Below are 26926 nucleotides of genomic sequence, written 5' to 3'. Positions count from 1 at the left end.
AACTCATGCACTGCATAATTACAAAACATACTTTATTAGTTCACAGAAATTGTATAAGTATAAAATTACAAAAACACAATGCAGATGTTTCTATATAATATATGAATATGTAGCTTCGATTAGTTTTTGGTATTGTTTCATAAATATTTTTTATAAGTATAACGCAACAGTCAAAAAATTTAATAACATTAAAATGTACATAGATCGCTGAAGAATGTCTGTTTATCAATGTTACATATTTTATCACAGTATAATAATACATTAGAGAGAATAACGGCAGGTACCTACATATATGATTTTTATTTTAGTAATGAGCACTTTTTTACGAGAAAGATGGAAGGAGTGCCATTATTTCTTCTAACGTATTATCATTCTAGTGTTTTTACTATATTCTAATATGCATACTTACATATGAACATACATAAATATATAGTAGTATTAGCATATGCATAACAATTATTTGTAAATGTGTACATACGTATATCTTTTTAAGTTAAACACTTTTCGTGCTTATAGAAATTTTAATAATTTTGAATGCTTAGAATGACACGCTTAAAAATTACATATCTCTTTTAAACTTCTGATCCAGTTTTCCTTAAGCGGTTTGCCACTGTAAATATATATGTATTATTGGTTTTATATGGTATTTTGTAAAATCAAATGCTTTTATATAGGTATATATACCTTTAAGTTCGGAGCACCACCACCCACTCGTGCTGCCTCCTCTTCCCTACGTTCCATTTCCTCTGTACGCTGTTGTTGGCGTCGAATACTATCGGGGTTTTTAATACCTCTCCGCTCATTTTCTTCACGACGCCGTTCCGCTGCTTCAAGCTGCTGGCGACGACGTGTTTCCTTTGGAGGGCAATTGGTTTATTTGTTATTGGGTTATAGAGGTGTTAACAAATCTTTATTGAGTTGAACTTACCGGTGAAGGCATCAAATTAGATGATTCACCATTGCTTCCAAAACACGATGAACACAGAGAACCCATTTTAATGCAATGTTCAGCAAATTATGTATATTTTTGATGATTTATGAATGGTGTTGCACTTAAAAGCAATTTTTGCAGAGAATTATAAGAATAATTGTAATTTTTTGGATCAGCTGTTTTGTAAAATGTTGGTGGGGTGGTTGGGCGTAGGTAGAACAAGAGTAAACAAGTGCGTGGTATGTTCAGTTACGGAAATAATTTGTCAAAAACTACCAACAGGTGTATTTTCCGGTTCATTGTTTATGAAGATTTCCGAGTGAAAACGTTTTATCAATACAAGAAAAATAATTCTTTTTAATTAGATTTACGTTCTTGCTTCTTTGGCACAAAGTTCTTTGTGAAAACTCTTGAAAATTTCTACTCGGTTACTATCTACTCGGTGTCTATCAGCCTGTATCTCCGGTAGTTCATTCCAATGAATTCCGTTAGTGCATTCCAATGACTTCCGGTAGTGCATTCCAATGACATTCCAGACAGCCCGTTGACATTTCTTTTTCCCAGCTGATAAGCATAAAAAAAAATTTCGTACAGGAATGTTATAACAAAAGAGACAAACAAAAGTGAAAAATATTTGGCTCGAATTGTTTGCACAAAATACTCAACGGTCGTGTTTATCGCGGTTGCCAGTGTAAATTTCGCACAAAAACTGCACTACAGAAAGTGGTAGAAAACAAGGGACGGGATTAAAGTATTATTAAAAGAAATTTGTAAAAAAGTGTGTAATTGTGCCCATCGAAAATCGTCAGTGGAGTTCGTGCGGATTTTATAAAAATGTTGAATATTCCAAATGATAGTAAGGTGAGTAATTATGCCAAATATAAGCATTATAATAATTACGAGAGTGTTTGTATATAGAGACATACATAAAATAGGTTGCAGGGATTTCGATCCGCTTATAACCAATTCAGAAGCATACAGGGATTGCACTTCTGGGGAACATACTCCCGTAGGATCACATTTAAACGATAATTAATCATGTGAAATGGAGCATAATTTTGAAAATAAAGCATATGTATACCTGCATGTGTGTATCTGCAAAAATTAGAGGATAGTCTCCTACCATATACTAGATATTTGCACTTTAAATGAGCCGCTGTCAACTGTCGCCTGGCGTCGTCACAGCGACCTTCGAATGACCTAGAGAACGCGCGCTGGCTGCCCAATTTGGTGCATACCTACCTTCTGCTGGTTTTCCCCCTCCGCATGCTTCCTTTTCTTGGGTTTGATAATGCGCACATGGGAAATTGTTTTAACGACAAGGCTTTGTTTACATATTTAATAACAATATACATAAGTACATTTGTGCAAATATACTGTTTATAATACTATTGTATTTTTCACATCCACGCACTTTGTTATTTGCACATTATCTTTATGTACTATTTTAACGTTCTTAGGTAGAATTCTGTAAACTAAATAGAATTGTATATGTAAAAACCTGGCTTAAATACTTTGTTTAAACTTGCGGGTATATGTACATATGTAAGTATGCACATATCTACAAGTTTAATCAATCAAAACGAAATTTAACAACAGCGAGGAACTTCTTTAACACACAAGCTTCTGAACAATATGCCTTTCAATGTTTAAACAACAAAAAACTACGATTTGATTTAGCTTTTCTTATACAATTTCTATTTATAAACAAACAATATTGTATGTATATATGTACATACACTGCCGGCTAAAAATCTGCATACTCAAAAAAAAATCAAATAAATCTGATTAAAAAGTTGAAAATTTTCATAAAAATTTTCTGAATTTACGCGAGTTTAGCACAAATGTTAGAAATTATATTTTTATGTTTTTTGTTGTAGAATGAACTATATTTTTATACGATATTAGCGGAAAAATGTTAGAATTAAAATTGTGAAAAATTTGCTGTGCCAATACTTTGTTCCGGCAGTGTATGTTTTCACATATGTAGATGTAGGATGAGGTGAAGCGTATGATAACAAGAGCCAAATGTTTCCTGTGGACACAAATATGATTAAGAGTCGTTTATATATGCTTGAATGGAAGAAGACGACAATAAAAAGGCAAATCTTAATTTATTCTCGAACAGAGCGAGCTGTTTACATACATACATATGCTTCAATCGATCTACTGTGTACATATTATGTACGCATCGATCATTACTAAAAGATTATTTTTTAAATAATAACAAGTAATTTTTAAGCAAACAACAAAACCGACTTCAATTCTCATATAATCATTTAAGATTATCGTTAATTTCTTCATGATAAGATGATCGGATTTAAACCAAACCTCCCACCTGTGAGGTAACATCGTTCATTAAAAAAAGAATTATAGAAAAATCCCACGAATTGATAACATTTCTCCTTTTGTGAAGTCGGTTAAAAACCTTATTTTTTAAGAGACACGTTGAAAGTTCTCAATTTAACTACTCGCAAAATGCCGAAAATAGGCATGCATATCCGCTACTGAATAGCAAATAATGCAAGATTTATGCATGTAATTTTTACACAATATATAACTATATAAAAAGTAATTCTATAATAAGCTATATGTACATATACATATGTATGTACAAACATACATACATATTTTCACGTTAATATTTGTATGATTATTTATATAAAACTCAGCGTTTGGCGTCATTCAAAATCAAAAGATCATCGTAATAAGACCAGGGTATCATCAGCAAGATCCGAAAAGTTTCCATAATACATATTATGCACTACATATATACTTACATACATATGTATGTACGTATGTACATACAATAAATGTAAATACGATTGAGTGAATGTGAAGAGACGCGACTGAGAATTGATTACAAGAATCAAAATATGTAAGCAAATGTGTGAGGACGTTAAGAATATACTCGTAACAAAAACGTCTGCTCAAATTGTGTGTGATAAGCGGCAACGAAATTGAGCGAGTCAGAACGATAAGGACCAATGGAAACTTGTCGAAATAACTGACAAGTAAAATATTTTTAAATTAACGTACATAATACATTTCAATTAAAGATACATTTTACAATAAATATAAATATATATATACATACATATAAATATATAAATATGTACATTAGACTGCATCACCAAAAAAAGTTGCGGTTTTTCCGGCAGGATTACAAAATATTTCGGAAAAATATTCCGATTTAAAAATACCTCTAAAAATGGAGTTTTTTATGAATAAAAATAGTTTCTTCAAGAACTTTTTGAAAAAATCCCCTCAGATGACAAAACAGACTAAGCTGCAAAAAAAAAAATATTTAAAAATCTTGTCTACGGAATCGTAACAATGAAATTTTTGATGCTGTGATGTTCATTCTACCTTTCTCTTGCATGCCTTGAATGAGTTTATTAGCAAAGAAATAAAAATGGAAAAATTGTGAGAAAATACCTTTCCAAATGATACCTCACAAGTCTAAATCGGAATAGCTTAGTTTCAGTTATTAAAGTTTTTCTTATGCCAATGTTTGAAAAAATTTAAAAAAACAGCATCAAAAATCTCATTATTACGATTCCGTTGAATATTTAAAAAATTTTTTTTTTAAATTCGTATGCAACCTTTTTAAGCTTAAACTGTTTTGTTATTTGAGGGGATTTTTTTATCTTTAAGAAACTTTTTTTATTCATAAAAAAATCCATTTTTGGAGGTAAGTATTTTCAAATCGGTCCAGCTCACGTAAATCTTAATATTTTTCCGAAATATTTTAGTGGACGTCTTAAAATATTATAAATTTTGTAATCCCGGCGGAAAAACCGCAACTTTTTTTGGCGATGCAGTCTAATGTACATGTATGAGTTCAGCTTCATGAACGCTTCTCCTTTTGGGAGGCTGGAATAATCCCATTGAAGTGTGCACAATGTGTGTTCCCTTGTTCTGTTCGCTCTCATATTTTTTTATGGTTTGAGTAGCTTAATATTTTTGCGGACGGTTGATAAGAACAATCTGTGCTCATTGCCTTATCTTATCTTGCGTTACTAAAATGAACACTTAACTATGCAGATATTGATGTACATATTTTATACATGCATGTACATACTTATACATATGTAAATACATAGATACCTACATATACATACATATTTACATAAGTGTACTAATCTTTACCGCTGTATATATCCTATCACATCACATATTTTTGCACAAAGTTAGAGTAGCAGTCCCTGGCCAAGGGTCTGCTTCGAATTATTCAAACATACATACATATGCATTACTAAATGACTTTTGTATCAGGACGAAATTGATAAGAATACCTTCCAAAACAAAGAATGCTAGTATTTGAAACGCTTGACATCGTTGACACTTTCAGTACCGCTGATCAACAATTTGCAATCAAACTCTCTGCCATGTTTTCCATCGCACCTCACTGCCAATATCGCTTTGACAAAACTAATGGCAGGCTATAAGCACTATCTCTACATGCCACTATCAAATGTATGTATGTATGTATGTATTTACATATGCACATACACATAGGTGCAACTACTAACTTGTTATTTAGTTATTAACTTCATCTCTCGTTGATTGCCTATGCTTTTACGCTAGTTAGTTACTAGTCGCCCTCAGTACTTAAATGAGTAAGTCTATTAAAAAAAAAAAACACATGCTATATGTACTCTTCAGCATGTATGTATGTATGTATTTATGTATGTATGTCTGTATGGCCATATAATTGTGTGGCTGAGTGCGTATTCGTCTCCAGTCAACGTTCAGTTCGCTCCAAGGCACAAATATAAAATTAAGTTTGAAAATATCGTTGTTTTCAATTGCACAGTCTCGTCGCGATCGTTCATCAAAGCGTTTGTCACCCAAATAATTCGCGCTTCTCAATAAAAAAATAAAATATATATATATATATATATTAACTTTAAAAACCATTAAAGTGCGGTGACAATTAAAAGTAAATTAATGTAAATTAAAATAATAATTTCTGCTAGTTTTTTAAGTGAGCAGCGAATTTCCATAGGCTTCCCCAATTATTTGGCGTTCGAGCTAGAAGCATGCATAAGTAAATTTGGCGGCTTAAAATAAAAAAAAATAAATAAATAAAATACCAAAATCAATAGCCCGTTTAATTGTTTTCACAATACTATAAATATATTTGCCTTTTTGCAAACATAAGTAGTTAAATACCAACAATTGAAACGCAATGAATGCCATCGATATTCTTTTAGATCGCGTAAGTTCTTCTATTGAGTGTACCTAACTATTATTAGTGTGTTTGTTTGTTTTTAAATATCTGTTTGTGCGTTTATCTATATTAGTATATGTACTTACATACATTTATGTTATGTATAAATATGCGTTTGTTTTATTAAATAAATAACGTCTATTAAAAACACCTCTGTTAATGGTAATGACACGGTCTATGTAGCGGTCGAGCATCTAGCTTCAGTAACATACGCCGAAGAGCCACAAAACAATTGTGCTTGCAAGCAGTGTTGCCGTTTTGATACAAGCGGATCAAAATGATACGTTTTTCATCGAATTTTTAAAAGATACTTTTTTTTAGCTTAGTATAAATTGTGATACATTTTAATTCACAAGTCGAGGTTAACTCTTCCCATCTTAGGACTTTTATGATTTTGACATCACTGTTGGCTACACACAACTAGCATGTTCCCGTACTCCAGGATTTAGTCCGAAGTCGTTTCCTTTCACACATTTATCATATATTTTGCGAACAATTTCTCATTAAAAATCATGGAGTGCGGGAAGAGGCTAATATTGTTGAAGCTGTCAGATGTGGTACTGGGTTAAAGGCAGTGTCACACGACTGGTACATTTGTACAGATTTGTACATTTTGGCAGTCCCAGTGTTCTTGAGAAATGTGAGTTCAGCTCAATGAAAGAATTTCCCAACAACACTACTCTGTAACTGCCAAAATGTACAAATGTACCAATTGTGTAACACTGCCTTAAGAATTTGTATCTAGAGTAAGCCAATAAGTATTGTGAAAATTACTTTTATGTCTTTAAAGTGTTAAACACCAATTTGATATGTGATTTTAGCTAAGTATGCAAATGAATTCAACCGTTACCGAGTATAAAAGCTTTATTTTCACTCTGTATTTTATATAAAAACCAAAAAATATTAATAAAAACTGTCAACGATCAAAATTAAAAATTTAAACTACCATTTTAATTTAAGAATTAGCAGTTTTATTGAAGATTGATACTTTGATACTTAAATTTTTTTATTCATATTTTTGATCCATTTTAGGGAATTTTGGTGATACATTTCTTCTGAACGCCGCGGCAACACTGCTTGCAAGTGTGGTGCGTGAATACATATTTACATATATATGGACGTGCATATGTAACTGCCGGCAAAACGAAAAAGCACTTGGCGCAATTTGGCCTCTTAATGAGGTGTAAAGTGTTTTGTATGCAAAAAGAAAATATGTATTTGTCTTTTATTTGCGTATATTTTATGATTTTTTGTTTAATATACCAAAATACTTATAATGTTTGTTTCTTAAAAATATGTATGTACGTTAGACAGGTCGCGAAAATAAAGTTTGCAGGTACCCTCATACATTTGAAAAAGATTTTAACAAAAACAAGTAAGAAAGATTAATTTCGGGCGGAGCCGAACATTAAATACCCGGCGCAAGTATTAAATAGATGATTTTCACCTTTCCGAAAGCTACCGATACATTTTAAGCCGGGGTGTAGCAATTTTGAGTAAATTAGCGTCCTTAAATTTCGAATTATTGAAGTTTCAAGCATTTCTGAAATTTACCGTTATATGAAAAGCGGCCTCAATTTTAGTCCGATTTCAATAATTTTCAACGTTTTGCTTTTTTATGTGACAAGCACAATAACCATACCGAGTTTGGTACAAATTGCTAGAACGGTTAGCGAGATACATTTATGTGATCATAAGTGGGCGGTGCCACGCCCATTTTCCAAAATTTTATCATAAACGTATTTCTTGGTAAAGAATTGTTGCAAGCATCAATTTGGAATAAATTAGCTTTAATATTTACTGATTTATCGAAGATTTCGTATTTTTCCAAATTACCGTTATATGGGATGTGGGCGTGGTTATTGTCCGATTTTAAAAATTTTCGGCAATTTCGTATTTTATACCAAGTCCAACAACTAAGCCAAGTTTGGAAGAAATTGGTACAGGGGTTACCAAGATATACACATGTAACCATAAGTAGGCGAGGCCCATTTTCCAAAAATGTATAATATTCTGATTTTTCGTCTAAAATTTATTGTAAATATCAATTTTGAGTGAATAATCTTCAGTAGTTAGTAAAATATCGCAGTTTTCGTATTTCTGAAAATTACCGTTATATGGGAGGTAGGCGTGGTTATTGTCCTATTTTGCCCGTTTTCAATACCAACCTACCTTGAAATGTATTCCAATATTGCACTGACAGACAACGACTCTTTGACCACGTATTTACTAAGCACTTTCGGTTTATTTTTTACAAAAACAAAATAAACCGTTATTTGATTTAAGTTTTCTTTATCAAATACCAAGGGCAAAAAGTTTATTCGTAAAACGACTTTTTTGCTATTTAATAGAAAATGAAAGAAGAAGGGAGCCAGGAAGATTCTCGTAAGATAACGCACGTAATATTTTTTATCACCACCGCTATCAAAAAACTTGTGTTTTGTATTTGTCGTTCTCATTAAAATCTTTATCAAATGATGACTTTGCATAACTTAAATGCGTGAATTAAATGAAAGTTATTAACTTGTGAAAATTTTGGGTTCTAAAATGAGTTAGCAGAATTTGAAGTTGATTAAATTGATTAAAACAATCTCGAGAAAAAAAACTAATTTCTATTCCACTCGATTTGCCACTCAATTGTTATAATCGCCATTCGACTCGTTTTAATTGCAGCTTTGATGAGACAAAGCCGAATGAAGGCGTAAACAAATATACATACACTGGCGGCAGAAATAACAGACCCGCCTTACTTTGAAGAGTTTTGGCTATTTTTCCATGGTTTATTTTATATTTAATATTTTTTTATAAAAGCCTGGCTAGTTATACAATAATCACCATACAAATACCCTTTTCAAACTTTATACAAAAATTATAAAAATTCGACAAATTTTCACCAAATTTTCAAACTTTTTATTCAGAATTTTTAGAAAAATTCCTGGTTTTTCGACAATTTTTTTTGCTCTAGGCATTCTCTTCCATATAAAAAAAAATTGTCGATCACACTTTGTATGGGAAAAAATTCGTGACACCGTCAGCAAAAAAAAAAAATCTTAAAAATCAACGGTATTTTGCAGCCAATTGAAACTTGCACTTTATTATACTACAATTGAATGGGCTACAAAACTGCGTACCAGTAATTTTTCTAAAAATTCTGAATAAAGAGTTTGAAAATTTGTCGAATTTTTATAATTTTCATACAAAGTTTGAATGGCGGATTTATATGATGTTTGTTGTATAACTACCTAGGCTTTTATAAAAAAATATTAAACATAAAATAAACTAAAGAAATATAGCTAAAATTCTTAAAAGTACTAATGAGTCTATTATTTCTGCCACCAGTGTAAGTACATATGAATGTATGGGTATAAATAGCGCTAAAGGCTTGCAGCAGATAATGAAGCTGCGTTTTGAGAAATGTTAAAGGTGTTTTGTTGTGGTTTCGCTGGTAAAACGCGAGTTGAGGGAAAGATTTTTTTCACATGTACATTTGTACATACAAATGTAGAACTGATAAGCTGTGGCTTCGCCGAGGCCCATGGTCAGCAGAAATTTATATTGGTGCATATTTACTTTTTTAATTTATTTACTTTAAGTTTTTGTTTGTATTTGTTTATAGTAGAGGATCCGAATAGGGCATGACCTTCACCCATTTGGTTTAATGGATGAAATCTATTTTGTATGAAATTTCACTTGTTAATAAATTGGCATTCCGCGAGGCTGAAAAAATCTTAGCCAGGATATTTTTAATTAAATATTCAAAAATATTTTTTTTTCTTCTAAATTTTGCACTCATTTGTTTAATGGCCAAATTATGTACTTTTCTTCTGCGGATCATAACAACTTCCATGACTATTCAAGTTAGTCTGAGCCCATTTAAAATCAATTAATCGTACATGTCTTGGAATTCAAATGGCATAAATACTTTCCAAAATTATGAACGTCGAATAGCACTCAACTGCATCGAATTATTTAAGAATTTTGCTCATTTCCGCTGTCTTTATTGCCTGTCATTATTCCTCTCAATTCGTCAATTAATTGGCACGTATAACAATTTGTTACGAAAATTCATAAACGTCTTTATAAAGCACTCGTACTCATACATACGTACGTACATATATGTATATAGTGCATTAATTAATGAATTGCATAATGCAACCGCCAAAGCGTGCTTAGTAGGCGCCAAGAAATAATATAGCGCCAAGCAGGGGCGCAACCAAGAAAATTTAAAGCAAAAGTAAAATGCTTTTTCAAGCCACAGAAATAATACAAAATCACAAGAAATATTTTTCATTACTTCTGTGGCTTGAAAAAGCATTTTCCTTTTGCTGCAAATTTTCTTAATTTAAGAAAGTTTGATAGAAGACAACTTCTTTTCCATTTCTTGTGCGTCATTTTATATGAATTTTTCGTTTTTTCTTGAGAGCTGGAAACAGCCTTTAAGCTTTGAGATACAGTTTGTATTTGAGGTTATTAACTTTAGGGGGGCTTTGAACCTCAAAATCTAACCCTTGTGTGCGCTAATCGCGCCAAGTATTGAAATATTTTCATATGCGCAGAAAATTCATATATGTACGAATATATATGGGTGTTTGTATATGTGTATGCACATTAGGGTGGTAAAAAAAAAAAGTTATGTCAGAATTTTTATGCTCTCACCCCATAAAGATTTTTTATTGCTTCCCCCATTGCATTTTCTGTGGTTTTTGGCGGACATATAAAATATAGTTACTATAAAAAAAAAGGGTAAATAAACAATTGGGTATTACTACTGGGAGTCTCCTGAAGAAGAATAGAGTTTTCCGATCGAAAAATATTGATTTTCAAAAATTCCATAACATTTCTACGAAAAGTTGTTTTTTTCCCATATAAAATGCATGGAAAACTTTGAGCGCTTTGAGCTATCGCTAAATATTTTTTGACTTCAAAATAAAAAAAAATTTGGTTATTTTTTTCGGTATAGAACAATCCTAGTTCGTAACAGCATAAAAATTCCGACTTTACTTTTTCGCATGCATTTTTAGATCACCCCAACGTACATACGTAGTTAAATATGTGTCACAAACTTACGTCGCATTGTCGTAGCCGTAATTGCGTGGCTTTGTTTTACCGGCAAATGTTGGCCCAGCAATGCAGTGTGGTTAGATTACATACATATATACATACATACATACATACATATATATCGGCATCCTCAGTGCAAAATACTCTAAATGACAAATTTGAAATTTCATAACAGAAGCGCAAAACTTTTTTAAATTTACATTCACATTTTTCTGGATATCGCCTGAAATTAAGGCCTCGTTTGCTCGTTTGACTTCAAACTAACGGCATATTTAAACAAGTATTTTTTAAGCAAAAAAAAAAACACAACCGACTTCAATTTCCATATAAAAATTTAGGAGTACCGTTAACTTCTTCATCATGCAAAATTGAGGTACCACCTTTCCGATAGAAAAAGAATTATCGAAATCGGTTGAAGTGGTCCCAGTTATGCGGTAACATACATAAAAAAATAATAAATAAATATAAAAAAATATTCCGACGAATTGATAACCTTCTCCTTTTTTTTTTGAAGTGCGAATGCCTCACAAAAAAGTGTTGTGCTTCCTCTAGTGATTTATAAATTTTCATAATATTTTTTTCGTTCATACAGTTTTTAGTTGGAATATTTTTCCCGTATACAGGTAAGTAGAAATTTTTTTTGCAAGGCACTTTGGAACTTGTTTTTTGCCGAACGACGCCTTTTACATTTTTCGTCATATTTTCGGAATTTGCATTCGGATCTTAAGGTATGATGTATCGATGTTTTTGTCGCGAGAAGGTATTCTTTTGTTCCAAAATTCATACGCCTCAAGCACCCCCTTCTAGTACTTACCCGCTTTCGCGGATAAACACTCGAAAAGTACTTTTTGCTACTTTTCAGCAAAACTTTTCAAAAATAAAACTAGTAAAAACATATTGTAACGGAAAACTAATTTAAACTTGCGCTTGTAGCACTAGCATTTTTAATTTCTGCCAAATGTGCTCGCAAACTAAAATTTCTGTGAAATAATACAATTTTAAGGCAGATTTCTTCTTTTATTATCGCTTTTCGAAACTTTTAACACTACTTTCGAGAGTCACTTTACATATACATATGTATAGTTATTATTACATCTCCTGCAATTATTTTCTGAAATTCTTAAAATTGAAAGGCTTTTCGAAATTACTTGAATTGCCACGTCTGACAGCACTTTAAGAAAAATTACTGTTCAACTCAAGCGTGTCGTTGTGAGAGACAGTAAGTGTTATGGTAAATAGCAGCGATTTGATGTGGCTTTTTTAGAGAAACCATTATTTTGTAATATAATAACAATTGTCGACGAACATGCATATGTAATTACGTATATATGTACATATGTATGTAGATGCATACATACATTTATTAAGTTTTTAATGCGCCTTTAAATCATTTGTTCTATTTATAAATGATGTTTATCAATCTAAATGTTTCTAGCGATTCTAAATAAAATATGCCAAAAATTTGTAAACAAACTTTTCAAACTGATAAGGTTGAACGCTGATTATTATAAAAATCAAAGACCTTCACCAAAGTCAATAGTTAGTGAAAATGTTTTGTTCACAATTTAAATCTAATGTCCAGCCCATATTTATATCCAACGCATGTTTGCATATGGCCATTTTAATGACGTTTTGGAGGCATTTCTGGCCACGTAAAAAATGTTCGTTGCAAAGCAAATCATATATGGGCGTTTCGCACGATGTAGGTGGCGCCCATCAGTGTTGCCGTTGAGAATTTTCAGAAAGTCGCAGTAAGTGATGCATTTTTACGTACTTACAAGAGGAAATACTTTCTAGTAGCATGGTTCTGTCTGAAAAGGGGCAAAAGTCGCACATAATTTTGGAAAAGGATAAAAAAATAAAATTTTTCAAAAAGTCGGGTCAAAGGGTATTGGCGCTTAAAAAGGGTCAAATTGCCCCTTTTGCCCTTGACAGAATCACTGTTTGTATGACGTCCCACTTGTGCAACTTGTTTACATTTTTCATGCAAAATTTCCTCTTCTTCCATTCGTGCTCGCGTTTTGGCATTTCTCTAATGGGCGCAATCTTGTATTCTATCATTCTTGGGTATTTCCAGTGGAAAATCCACCGCGAAAAAAAAATTAAAATTCATATATCCAATTTATTTATGGGCCGATTCGGCTTTTTTTTATAATATAGTTATTTTGGTTATTAAGCAGAAACATTTTTTCGAAAAATGATCCGGCTAGGTGGCGCCAGGGTCGAGATATTTTAAAAATCCGTATTTATGCTCTGATTTGTTTTAAACTTGGCATGTTTAGTTGAAACGTAGTAAGACGTAGATTTGAAAAAAATGGACCCACTAGGTGGCGCTGATGTCAAAATAAAAAGTATATTCGGCATAAAATGCATGTTTTTCGCGTTGAAAATTCGTTCAAAAACAATATTAACAAAACTTTTTCGATGAATGTTTTTGTAACGTAACGTCAGGTAGGGTCCCGTCAGATAGCTCAGCTGATTAAACAAAAAGCAGAAAAAAATTCTTAAAACGTGGAAAATTAACTTTAAATATTTAAAATATTACAAAAATAAAAAAAAAAATTGTCTCCCGATTCGTAGAGTTTTGCAATTTTGTAACCCAAGTCAAAATCTATTTCTGTTTTTTGTAACGTCACGCCGGCGCATATCTTTACTAATATCTTTAAATCACTACTACCAACAGTTGTAATATTTTTACTGAATAAAGAGCCATTAGTATGTAAATACAGAAAAACCTTTTTTAAATTTTGACTTTCAAATGTTTTTTTTTTTTTACATTTTAGCATACAAATGTCACGTAACGCCAGATTGGTAATGCCCATATACTATTAGTAGGTATATAATTCATATACATATGCACACAATAACCTCTGTGAAAGTCGAAGTAAAAAAGTGTGCAATAGTCTATAAATTTAATAATAAAACAATAGGCAAATATTTAATAATTTGCAATAAGTAAATACTGAAGCAAACATTAGCAGACGTATCTTATCGTTTGTTATGTATATGATCGAGCCACTGGCATTAAAATATTTACAATAAGAATCCTATTTGCACAAGTATATGTTTATTAAATAAATCAAAGAAAGTTAAAAACAAATAATAGCGCTATGCATATAACCTAAAGATGTGCCAAACTGAGCTCCTCCCTTGAGTATATAAGTTGTACGTATGTACATAAATGGTCCTATTTTATCTCACAAATTTGTGACGCTATCTCTGAAGTTCTTATCTTATTTAATCACAAAAATTTCGCCTAACAGTCTAAAGATCAATAGTTCTCCGAGCAATATTTGTTAGTTTGACCTTTTCACTTTGAATTTCTAAAATATTTTTTATCTGAAAAGAGGTTGTAAATATATATATTTTTTTTATCTTCAAGCACTTAAAAGCTTTAACTACTTTATCAATTAAGTGCTGAGAAAACAAAGGTCTAAAACTATAAACTCTTTGCCGTAGGCAATGTGGGTACTTTTAAAGCATTAATTTTAACATGTTTGCCCTTGGTGTGAGAACTAAGGTTTCTTCTAACACTACATATGTATGTATGTTTATTAGGGTGGTCGAAAAATCCATGTGAAAAGTAAAGTCGGAAATTTTATGCTCTCGGCCCCTAGGGTTGTTCTATACCGAAAAAATATACCCCTAGTTTTTTGTTTTGAAATAAAAAAATATTTATAGGTCGCTCAAAGCGCTCAAAGTTTTCCATTTATTCTATATGGGTAAAGCAACTTTTCGTAAAAATGCTATAGAATTCTTAAAAATCAATATTATTCGATCAGAAAACTCTATTTCTCGGCAGAAGTTTCCCATTTATAATACTCAGTTGTTTATTTAACCATTTTTGAATATTAATTATATTGTACAGGTCCGCCAAAACTCCCAGAAAATGCCAGAAAAATGCAATGGGGGGAACAAATAAAAAAGTAGTAGTATTAAAAACGGGTTAAATAAACAATCGGGTATTGTTATTGGAAGTCTCCTGAAGAGAACCTGAGTTTTCCGATCGAAAAATATTATTTTCAAGAATTCTATACCATTTCTACGAAAAGTTGTTTTTTCCCCATATGCAAAATGCATGGAAAACTTTGAGCGACCTCTAAATATTTTTTGATTTCAAAATAAAAAAATACGGGTATATTTTTTTCGATATAGAACAATCCTAGGGGGTGAGAACATTAAAATTTCGGACTTTACTTTTTGGACTACCCTAATGTTTATACATATCTACATACATACTTATTTTATTGTCCCTTTATTTGAGTACTTTCACGTGCCTTAGTTTTAGAATGAGAAGTCGAAAGTTAATGTTAACATTCAGGATTGAATTAATTTTAATTATGTATACATTTTATATAAGAGGATTTAAGCACTTTTGTGTCTTTTATCAGTTAAGACAAACAATTAGGGCTTGAAAAATGGCACGTTGTCTAAATGAATAAGCATACATGATTATATGATTTGTAGTTGCTTTTAACTTACTATTCCACTGTTGCATTTATTTTATTCGAATGTGCGAATTTCTTTTGTTTTTATTGTCAGAAAAACTACAATACTTTATATTACAACACTACAACTGCTTGTTGGTTTTAATCTAAACTAAAAAAACTACGCTATGAGTAACGAGTCGATAGACCATTACGGTAGCATCATTTATATGTATGTATGTATATGCCATATGTTCAAACCAGGAAATCGTTGCCCTTTTATGCTCTCTACTAGTATACATATTTATCCAGCAGCGCCATAGATTTCGCATAATATAGTTTCCTCAAAGCCGTATTATTTTTACGGGAGTTATGCATATCTAGTGCCTTCCACAGGTTTTAACATGCTGCGAAAATCTGGACGATGATAAGTTCCAATCAGTTGGTTCATGAAGAATGACAGTATTTCCTTATAACCAAAGTTAAAAGGACTTATCCCGCTGTAGTTGGGGCAAAAATGGAAGGATCTCCGTTTTTGGGGGTTAGCCATAGGAGGCTGAGATTTCAATCTTCGTATGTGTATTCTCAGACCAAATTGCGCTTAACAGCTGGTACATGCGCCCAGCCAAGGGCTTCAAGAACTTAGAGACAGTGTTACCAACCACTTAAAATCTTTTCCCTTAAAAATTTCCCTAAAACAATCTCCCTCCAAAAATTCCCTATTTAAGTACTTTTTGTGTGCGGCGTTCCTTTATTATTTTTTACGCTTAAGTGGCCAATTTTCCTTGGCCAAATCTTTTGTTGACATTTTTAAGGCGGAGCTAAAAAAAAAACTTTGCGTGCCACGCTGACTTCTCTACACTTTGAGTGAAACAGCGTCTAAGTTAGTTATCGTTATCGGTATTGTTATCGTTATCGATATTGTTATCGTTATCGATATTGTTGTCGTTATCGATATTGTTGTCGTTATCGATATTGTAATCGTTGTAATTGCTGTTATACATATAATTATCGTTCTAGATTTTGTTATCGTTATCGGTATTTATATTGTTACAGCTATCTTCAATGGGCTGTGCAATACTCTATAATGTAGATTAACAGCCAATAAAACCGCTTCTACATATGTTATCGCCGAACCCAAAAGGCTTGTCAATCTTATAGATCTCTCGCACTTCTTTTAATAAAATCTACAGAATGTCTTCATAAATAACCAGAAATCGTCTAAATTTGCGACACAAAAGTTCTATGGAAAAATCACATAAATAAGCAATTTTATTTATTTTCTGTTGAGTTTCTTGGTATTTACATTGCAGAATACCACTTTTTCGCGTCGGCTCTTTTACTCTACAGACAAGCTTTAATTTTTCTGAAACTTTCGAGTACTACACACTCATTACTACTTTGGGTTCTTTTGTTTTGTCTCCGCAGCTTTTGTATCATCATTCTCGTCGACATTGCATTGTTTGCCGAAGCGTTCCTCACAGATAGCGCCATGCTCACGAAACTCCTCAAGTGTGGGAAAATGCGCAAAAAAACACATCAGTGGAAAATAGTTTTTTCGGTTTCGCCTTCTTCTTCTTCCCCTCCGCATTATCTTCCACTGTGTTGTTCGTCGTCGCCTTGCCCGTTACGCGTTCACTCACCGAACGTTGCATGCCCCAAATAATTGGCGAACTCTTACACATCAACAACTTAATGCAACCAGCCTGTCGACCCTCTTGCTGCTCCACATTCTCAATCATTTCAGTGATGCGCTCTGTTAGTTGCGTATCCAATGCATCGTTCAAGGTGCGACGCATACCCTCATTCGGATTCTCTAGATACCAATCGATTGGTGTACCCTCACGTAAGGCACGCGGTTGATGTCCATCCTGCTCCCCATTCCGTTGGGCTTCTGGACGTACGCCTTCGTCCTCGTCATCGTACGGTGTCGTCGGGGATGGTGTGTAGCCAGCGCTGGTATGTGTTGGCGCCGTAAATGCATTACCAATCTAAGCTCATTAAGAACGAATAGAAGGCAGTATGTATGGTGAAGTATAATTTAAGGGAGCGATGGCTACTTACCGCCTGCGCAATCATAATTAATGCATTTATTGCCAGTGCACCCAATTTGGTAGCGTCGAAGCCAATCATGCGCAATACGCCTGTAACGAATCGACTGGTGCTGAATTCTGAATTACTGAGCGGTTCTCTTGACTGCTCGTCACTCTCATCCGTCTCTTGTTGTTGTTGCTGCTGCTGCTGCTGCTGTTGTTGTTTGTAACGATGCCTGTGCTTTACATTCGATGGCTGCTGCTCCTGCGAGCCTGTGTCCTGTTGCGATGCATCCGATTCACTATCAGCCTCAGCAGCGTTGGTTTGCTTCTGCTGAAATAGTGACATCAAGTCTGGCTTTTTATTGCCAAATGCCATCGCCACTAGATTTGCCACATCGGCGGCTGTGTTGATGCCTACGTGTAGAATTTTTTTTTTTTAAGAAAATTGCTTACTTTTATTACCAAATAGATTTACCAAACATTTGACCTGCGAACTTTAAACCCTGGCCAAGATTTTCTGCAACGCCGCGTTTGTTAAGCTGCTTCGTCGGTTCGTTGTGCTCGCTTGCACGGACAAGGAGTGCAAGGCAAAGGATTTGCAAGCAACCAATTTTTGTACAGCGCATTTTTAAATTTTCTTCTACAGTCCTCCAGCTGCTAGCCTAGTATATGAAAGCCAAAAATTTCACGATCTAACCGCAATCGCTCCACATGCAAGACTGAATTTCTTATGGTTACTTGGTTGCGCGGGCTTCAATTACTGAAGAAAATTACTTTTGCCACGCAATGTTGCACGCAGTAAATGTTTAAATGATTGCTGTTGTCGCTGTTGCAATGCTTTTGCTGTTTTGTCACCATTTTATTTTCTTTTCTTCAAACGCATGCATTTGCAAGGTTTATTGGGGTGTTGTTGCTGGTGACTGACTTGGTGTCACTTGAGCGCACTTCGTTGTCATTTTCGTGTCTTTTTTAAAGCTTTTTAATTATTTTAAAGAGACATTTTCGTTTATGCATAGCGAGTTTTACTGTTATTCCTCATCATAAATGCCATTTCACATATATTTGGATGTATGAACGCATAATGCCGCCACACAGAAGAGATTAGATATTATAATAAAATAAACGAAAAATGACACTGAAAATGGCACAACGCCGAAACCGGTTTGTCTGCAAACCAAGCTTCACAAGGGATGACGAAAATTCGTTCCAAAATAAATTATCTTACCACCCTGTCGGAAAAATCAACCAACACCAACACACATTGTAATAAACCTAAAAACAACGTTAATAGGAGTCCTTTTAGCATTTGACTTACACGCTTGGCTAGTTTGGTTAAAAAAAAATGCTCAGATCAAATAAAATGTAAATCGCAAAATAATGATTTCTCTTTGGATTTTTTTATTAGTTTTGAGCGGTACCGTTATTGGAGAGGACCATCGATATGTTGTGAGATGGCAATTAGCTTCCCAGTCTCGGATAAAGGTCGTATTCCTAAACTTGTCTTTTATTTTGAAGCCAGAGTAGATTGAGATTTCTAATTCCCGCAACCTATGTAGCTATCTTGTGGAGTTCAACAGTAAGATCTGGATGTTTAATATGCTCAGAAATATGTGCATCCAAATGCTTTCAGGCAAAGCTCTTTTAAGAACACCTTCCCATTAAAAGCTTTATCAGAAAATCTACTTATAGTCTTACCATTCGAAAGTATACGGGAATATGTGTTTCCAAAGCAAGGGAACGTGTTGGTGCTTGTCTTAAGCGAAATTAAGCTATAACTGCGTCATTCTTAGTTAATTTTAATGTTCCCCTTTTAAGAGAAGTTCAATTGGAGAATATGGCTTCAAAAATTTTGAAATAAGGGGTCCTAGAAACTTTTCTTTATAGTTCTGGGAGGCAATACATACTACTCATAACTCCAATGTATGTAGTTGTCTATCTAAGTCTTTCTTGATTTCTTCATGATCCACCTTGAGGTACACCACCTTTCCGATAAAAAAAGAATTATCGAAATCGGTTCAAGTTGTTCAAAATTTATGGTAACATACATAAAAAAAATATTTCGACGAATTGATAACCTCCTCCTTTTTTTGAAGTCGGTTAAAAAAAGCTCGGAGCGAAGTAAAATTGCAGAAGTTAACAGCGGAGCGATGAACAGAAAACCTTTGCTCCGAGGCACTAGTTTTTATAATCCTTCGTAACACGGTTTTGCATTAGTTATTGTCAACTTACGGTAAGCTGAAGAAACTTAAATTCTTATTTATTCTATTGTGGTTTTGATTACTGTACATACTCGGGCATACAGGGAGCTGCCGTATGCTTATGGACAGAAGTAATAGGATGCAATAATATCTCCAGTTTCACAGACAGCCGAGTGGGTTTAAAAGCTCTGGATTCTGTCACATACAACTCGGGAGCTGTAGTGAGTTGCCGCAGATCACTTAACGTGATGGCAGAGCAGTTCACCTGCTATGGCTACCGGGACACAGAAGTATACCAGGTAATGAAATGACGGATGAGCTTACAAGGAAGAGCACTTCCCTTGCACTTTAACCGTCATATAAGAGGCAGGGCATGTGGCTCGCTACCTGCAAGTTCAATATTCAGGTATTCTTCTTCTTCGAAGCAGGCGAAAGGCGGAGACAACTGCAAACATGCGAAATGGCAAAGCTTAGGTGACCGGAATGGGATGAGAAGAGATCGAGACAGCACCTCATGCTGAGCAGGCGATAGATCTCTTTCGGTACAGGACTTATGACCGATTAAATCACTCTAGATAGGCACGCGGAAAGACTTGGGGTGCCGTTTAACCACAGAGACGATTAGGAGCCTGAATCAGTAAGAGTAAGGCACCTACTTTGCGAAGTTCCTGCACTGGAAAGGATTAGACTAAGGCTCATAGGTGCTGGAACAATTGGAGATCCTAGCGATTTAGCGGGCTTAAAGATGCGGTGATTGCTCAAATTTGCCAACTCCACACGCGAGATCCCTAGTGGTACCTGAGCGGGCCCTATGGTGAGCCTAAGTGTGCTGGTGAGCCCACCGGCAGCCACTTCAACATAATTAACTTACATACAGTTAAATGAAGAAGTGTTGAGAAGTAAAGCAAATTGTAGAAAGTGTTCTATAAAATGTTCGTCCTATTAATGGTATTCAGCGGGGTATATCCATTGCCGATCGCCATTTTCGTCGAAATACGAACACTGAACTTTCCGTGGATTTCAGGACGGTCACGGTATCCCAGAGGGATGAATTAACTGGTCAATAGAATTCTCCTACTATGTATGTATATGTAACACCCTTATAATACTTATTTGCCAAACACAGTCGCTCTATCTGCTCCGAAATTTCAAGGACCTGCGATCCTAACACAAAAACGCCTTTCAAAGTTTCGAAAATTTCAAAATTTAATTATGGCTGTGTTCAGAAATGCATGAAGCTTTTTTATTTCTAAACTATAATTGCGCAACTAAGTTCCAATTCGGCATTTAACCGTGGTTGCGCATACTAGACATTTCCATCAATTATAGTTTAGATATAAAATCTGCTGATGCTTTCACTTGATGCATTTCCGAACACAGGGTAATACAAGCACACCTAGGCTGGTGGCAGTGCACCACCAGGTCATAAATATCGTCGGTGATACTGCAAAACGATATACGTCTATTATTACCCTTGACACTTTAATAGTCTAGAATGACAAAACTGTCTACCTTTGGCTGATGAAGATGAACGATTGCCAGAAGCGATCAGATACAGATAACAGATCTATTAAGCAACAGAGGTAATTAGTGACATAGAACGTTTTGCAGTATCATCGACGATATATTCCGAAGCTAAGAAATTTTTGCTGAGGTCACTTCGTTGTATGCATCACCAAGTTTGCGATAAGAATGATCAGAGCTCATATAGAAATCAAAAAGTCTTTGCGCACCCACCAATAATTTTAGCAAGTGCAAATATCTGAAAACTTTGTGTTGCCATGATAACGCATGCTCATTTCATTAATTGATCAGCTTTGTTTAATTTTAATATGCATAGCATTATTTCCTTGAACGGCACGTGCATATAAATACATATTTGATAACAAATGCAGAATCAATCATTTATTTGTATATTTAATGGAATATTTTTTTCATTGGTTTCTTTAAGGTACGTGGCCACCAAAGAGCGCCATCTGACTCAAAAGAATTCCATGAGGTGACCAAGCGCGATGCACTCAAATCGCTCGAAAATGATTTGGATCGGTTGTTGCGCACTGCGCCAGCGGAAAAGCGCCCCGAGTTGCAAAAGGAAATGGTGCGTTTCGCCGATTTGTTTGGACGCTTTCTGCAAGAAGGTAAGTGTGTGTATGGAGTTGCGATTGCTATAACACATACTTACATTTAAATAACTATGATCCCGTTTTTTCCACTAAAACAGAGGGTCCTTCTATTGATTGGGACAAAATTCAGAAGTTGCCTGCGAACGCCGTCATGGATTACTCCAATCTGAGTTCGCCTAAAAATGAGCAGGTAACATGCCGACTTGATTTTATTTTTGCGTATACATATTTTTAATTTCATATTCTTGTATTATTTCCATTTATTAAATATATATGCCTGTTTCTATTCAAACTCTCATTTTTTGTATGTGAATTGGTGAACCATTTTGATTCTGGTGTGTAATAGAACGAGGTAACAAATTGTAATTAATGTTTGCGATATTGAAAATGCCAAACCGAAATACTTAAATTATTTCTATAAATCTGCTAGTATAGCAAATGCTTTTACTTGAATTTCGACTGGCTTTTGTAATGTAATCTACATACCAACTATAACCACTTTCTACTCTCCCCGTATTTTAAATACATACTTTTCACTATCGAATTTTCTATTAACTGTACATATTTTTAAATATTAACTTTTCACTTTTACTATTTTGCGTACTAATTGCTTCTTTCGAATACTTTCCACCAGCGCTGGTTTATGGTTGTAAGTGTTTTATACTTTTTATCTAAACTTCTACGAGATATCTAGCGTTTCGCTAATGTTGGCCGATATTAAATTTGGAAAAGAAATGCATTGGTTTGTAGTGAGCTTGAGATTCCAGCAAGCAAAGAGAAAAATGCAAAATTTTTACAAAATACGCTTCATAGGAAATTAAATTGTTAGGCTATTCAACATAGAAACGCTGGTTATTTGTACTATATTTCGAAACAGCATTGCCACATTTTAGTAGCTTTTAATTTTCTTAGCACTTTGTATAAACAATTGGCATTCGAAAGTAAACAAAAAAAAACATAAAAAAGAGGTAAAATTGGACCCCAAAAAAATGCAACTCAAAACGCCAGATTTTTAATCTTACTACTTCATATTTAGCTAAAATAAGAAGAAAAACCATTGAGTGAAATGAAAATGATTTTAAGGAGTATTTTTAAAAAAGTATACGATTTTTTGAGGTATTTCTAAAAGTTTACCACCAATAAGTATGCAATTTAAAAGCACATTTTACCAATTTAAAAACCTCCTCTAAGCAGACCTTACCCATGTATAGTATGCCCATGTATAGCAAAAATTTTAGTTAATTTTTCAATTTGGGGGTTTATGGCCAAAAATAGGTTTGCTTAACAGTTTTTGAAAAGAAAATAACATATCATTTTTGATTAAAATTTTTAGGCGTTCATAAAAAGGAAAGTTATTAGTTTCTTTTGGAACTAAAAATTCCCGCTATGACGCTATTTCTGCCGCAAGGTTCGGTAAATTCTTAAATGTGCCCAAAATCCCAAAAGGCCAACGAAAGCATTCCAAACATAAAATACTAAGAAGTTCTGAGAATACTAAAAGTTTCCGAAATTTGAAAAAAAAAAATTCGAAAACTCGAAAAATTACGCAGGAAGATACTCAAGGGCTCCAAGAAAGTCCCGAACGAATTCTGAATGATCCCGGGAAAATCTTGAAGTTCCCGAAAAAATCTCGAAATGTATCTAAAAGTGTCGAATAAGTCCCATGTAATTCCGAACTACCCGAAGTGTCCGGACAAACTCCCGAAAAATTTACTTAGAATCACTGAAATTCTGAAAAAACACTTAAAGCTTCTGAAAGTTAAACAGGAGGAAGCCCAAAGAGCGCCTAAAAAAACCGCAAATGATTTCGGAATAGTCCCGAGAAAATCTTGAAGCTATCGAAAAAATGTCCAAAAATAATTTTAAAAGGTCCGAAATATCCAGGAAGAATACTTGAAAATTTCTGAAAGATCTCCATAAGTTAATTATGTAGGTACTAAGAATCTCCGAAGTTCAAAAAACTGCCAAAGTCAAAGACGCAGAATCCCGAATGGCCCCAGTCAAATTTTGAATGGTCCCTACAAAATCTTGAAGTTCTCGAAAAATTCGGAAAGGTTCAAAATGTCTAGAAGGTTCAGGAAAAATTCCAAAAGGTAAAGTACAAGAATTTCCGAAGTTCAGAAAAAATGCATGGAAAGTTAAACTCGAAAAATCCCGAAGCCTGAAAAGTCCCGAGAAAACTCTGAATAGTCCGAGCAAAATTTGAAATTATCGAAAACATTGGCAGGTCGCGAAATAACTTCAAGTGTCCTGGTAAGGTCCCAAAAAAGTTCTGGAAGGCCCGCAAAAAAGTCATAAAAAATTGGAATGGTTCTGACAAAACCTTGATTAGTATCGATAAACCCCGTTTTCTGGATCAACAAAATTTCAAAAAATCGAAAAATTGTAATCATTTTCTGTCCTAACAATTATCTTCCAAACTTTGGGCCGTTTTCTCAAGTAGCCTTTAAAATTTATCTGCCCTTCAAACAAATATTTTAGAATTTTTTTTTTCGATATTCCTTGATCAAAGTAATGAGGGTATATTAATGCGGTTTTGATCTCAAAATCTAAGCGCAATTTTTATTTACAATTATCTAAAATCGTGATTTTAATTTTTCTCTAACTTCAGGACATACGTATGTATGTATATGAAAATGTCACTTTAGGCATTAATACTAGCTTCTAATTTACATACCTTCATATAAGTACGGGCCTTAAAATCCTCCTTTCTCGATTTTCTTCTTTTTTCGCTTCTATGCATTTGAATTATTATTGGCTTACTTTCATTCTGTTGTTCTTTTGTTATTCGTCTCTTCAATCACTCCTACAATAATTAACTGATTCACGATACTTAAATGTTTTCTTTATCTTCAAAGCAGATTCGCACAATGTTAGACAAATTGGTTGTCGTAAAGCTGAATGGTGGTCTGGGTACATCTATGGGTTGCCATGGTCCTAAGAGTGTCATACCCGTGCGCTCCGATCTAACGTTCCTCGATTTAACTGTGCAACAAATTGAGGTAAGTATTGAATATAAAATTTTCACATAACCAAATTTTACCATCATCCATCGTAGCATTTGAATAAAACATACGATGCCAATGTACCGCTGGTGCTTATGAATTCATTCAACACCGATGAAGATACACAAAAAATCATTCGCAAATATACCGGCTTTCGTGTTCAAATTCACACATTTAATCAGAGCTGTTTTCCGCGCATCAGCCGTGAATCCTTCTTGCCAGTTGCCAAAGATCTCGAGGTGGAGAAAGATATTGATGCGTATGTTGTTTGAAAACCCCGTATTTATTTAAGTATATAAATGTTTAGAGAATACATTTGAAATATTTCCTTACAGCTGGTATCCACCCGGTCACGGTGACTTCTACGATACCTTCCGCAATTCTGGTCTGCTAAAGAAGTTTATCGACGAAGGCCGTGAATATTGTTTCCTTTCCAATATTGATAACCTGGGCGCTACCGTGGACTTGGCCATACTCAATAAATTGCTGGGTGAGGAACGTTCCGCACAACCTGTCGAATTTGTGATGGAAGTCACTGACAAAACACGTGCTGATGTCAAGGTAGGTTTGCTAGAAATAACTATGTTATTTTAACTTTTAAAACTCATAAAAATTGGTTTCTTCTACTTCTTCAGGGTGGTACTCTCATTAACTTGGAAAACAAACTACGTTTGCTGGAAATCGCACAAGTGCCAAAAGAACATGTCGACGACTTCAAATCAGTAAAAACATTTAAATTCTTCAACACCAATAACATCTGGGCGAAATTGGATGGTAAGCAGGAGAAGAGTGTCTTGCATAGAGTTCTAGTGAGCGTTCAGTTTAGTGCAAATATGTACTCACCGTTTTATACATTCTTTTCATACAACAAAATAAAAACAATTGAAACCAGAAATATGCCACTTACTAGGGCTGTTCAGGATCAAGGTGCATATGATCTCGCATTTGCATATTTCGGCGCATTTGTAAATGTACAACCGTAAAATGCAAACGGTTGCCATGGTAGCAAGCATAAAATTCGTAAATGCAAATACAAATGCAAATCCAAGACCATTTGCACAATATCCTGAACAGCCCTACTATGCACATACATATATGCATATGTACATACATATTTGCTAAAACTCAATAGCATCATGCCTAAAATACTGAAATATTTTTACACCTGCCATCTAATTTTTCACAGCTATCGATCGTGTACTCCGCGAGCGCACGCTCAAAATGGAGATCATTGTCAACAACAAAACAATGGAGAATGGTGTACGCGTAGTGCAACTGGAAACAGCCGTTGGTGCTGCCATGAAGTGTTTTGATGGCGCCATCGGCATCAATGTGCCACGTTCACGTTTCTTGCCAGTGAAAAAGACTTCGGATTTGTTGTTAGTCATGTCAAATCTGTATCACCTGAAAAACGGCAGTCTCGCCATGTCACCACAACGCATGTTCCCCACCACACCGCTTGTTAAGTTGGGCGAAAATCACTTCTCAAAGGTGAAAGAGTTCCTTGGCCGCTTCGCCAACATACCCGATATTATTGAGCTTGATCATTTGACGGTGTCCGGCGATGTGACATTTGGTCGCGGTGTGTCGCTTAGGGTGTGTTTTTTTTTTTTTTTAAATATTATTTCAATTGATTTATTTTTTCGTAACTTAAAATTCGTTTTCCTTTGCAGGGTACTGTTATTATTATTGCTAATCATGGTGATCGTATTGATATACCAGCTGGTGCCATTCTGGACAATAAGATCGTCTCCGGTAATATGCGTATTTTGGATCATTAAAAAAAAGTTGCAGATCGCCGATGCTGTCCAAAAAACGCAAAGACTTCCTTATGAAATAAATCAGGAATTATTACGTAGAGTAGTCAGTTGCATATTTTTATAAGTGAAAAAGTTCAGGTGAAAACAAA

At 34.2% G+C, this 26926-nt stretch overlaps 2 protein-coding genes and 1 pseudogene across 6 annotated transcripts; 1 reads left to right on the top strand and 2 right to left on the bottom strand.

Moving 5' to 3' along the window:
- Positions 1 to 507: 507 nt before the first annotated feature.
- Positions 508 to 1239, bottom strand: LOC118747892 (small VCP/p97-interacting protein). Its single transcript, XM_036482097.1, has 3 exons — positions 929 to 1239; positions 685 to 855; positions 508 to 610 (listed from the first exon to the last, which is right to left on the bottom strand). Exons 1-3 carry the CDS (start codon positions 992 to 994, stop codon positions 596 to 598), a joined length of 252 nt encoding a protein of 83 aa, XP_036337990.1. The 5' UTR covers positions 995 to 1239; the 3' UTR covers positions 508 to 595.
- Positions 1240 to 1527: 288 nt separating this feature from the next.
- Positions 1528 to 26926, top strand: LOC118747889 (UTP--glucose-1-phosphate uridylyltransferase-like). 5 transcript variants are annotated; one of them, XM_036482093.1, is made up of 10 exons: positions 1528 to 1792; positions 21841 to 22027; positions 22111 to 22202; positions 22359 to 22364; positions 24871 to 25014; positions 25071 to 25276; positions 25353 to 25578; positions 25653 to 25791; positions 26204 to 26613; positions 26691 to 26926. In XM_036482093.1, the coding sequence occupies exons 1-10, from the start codon at positions 1766 to 1768 to the stop codon at positions 26796 to 26798; spliced, it is 1545 nt and encodes a 514-aa protein (XP_036337986.1). In that variant the 5' UTR covers positions 1528 to 1765; the 3' UTR covers positions 26799 to 26926. The 5 variants fall into 5 exon arrangements, with proteins under 5 accessions (XP_036337986.1, XP_036337985.1, XP_036337984.1 ...); XM_036482092.1 differs by lacking the exon at positions 1528 to 1792 and adding an exon at positions 5677 to 6155 and having other exon boundaries at positions 24874 to 25014; XM_036482091.1 differs by lacking the exon at positions 1528 to 1792 and adding an exon at positions 5677 to 6155.
- On the bottom strand, positions 16717 to 18632 carry LOC118747890 (annotated as a pseudogene).

This window comes from Rhagoletis pomonella, unplaced genomic scaffold (genome assembly GCF_013731165.1).
Source record: "Rhagoletis pomonella isolate Grant_MI unplaced genomic scaffold, Rhpom_1.0 Rhpom_scaffold_00012, whole genome shotgun sequence".
Lineage (NCBI taxonomy): Eukaryota > Metazoa > Arthropoda > Insecta > Diptera > Tephritidae > Rhagoletis > Rhagoletis pomonella.
The sequence above is the reverse complement of the archived record's forward strand: the minus strand, read 5'-3'. Positions and strand labels throughout refer to the sequence as shown.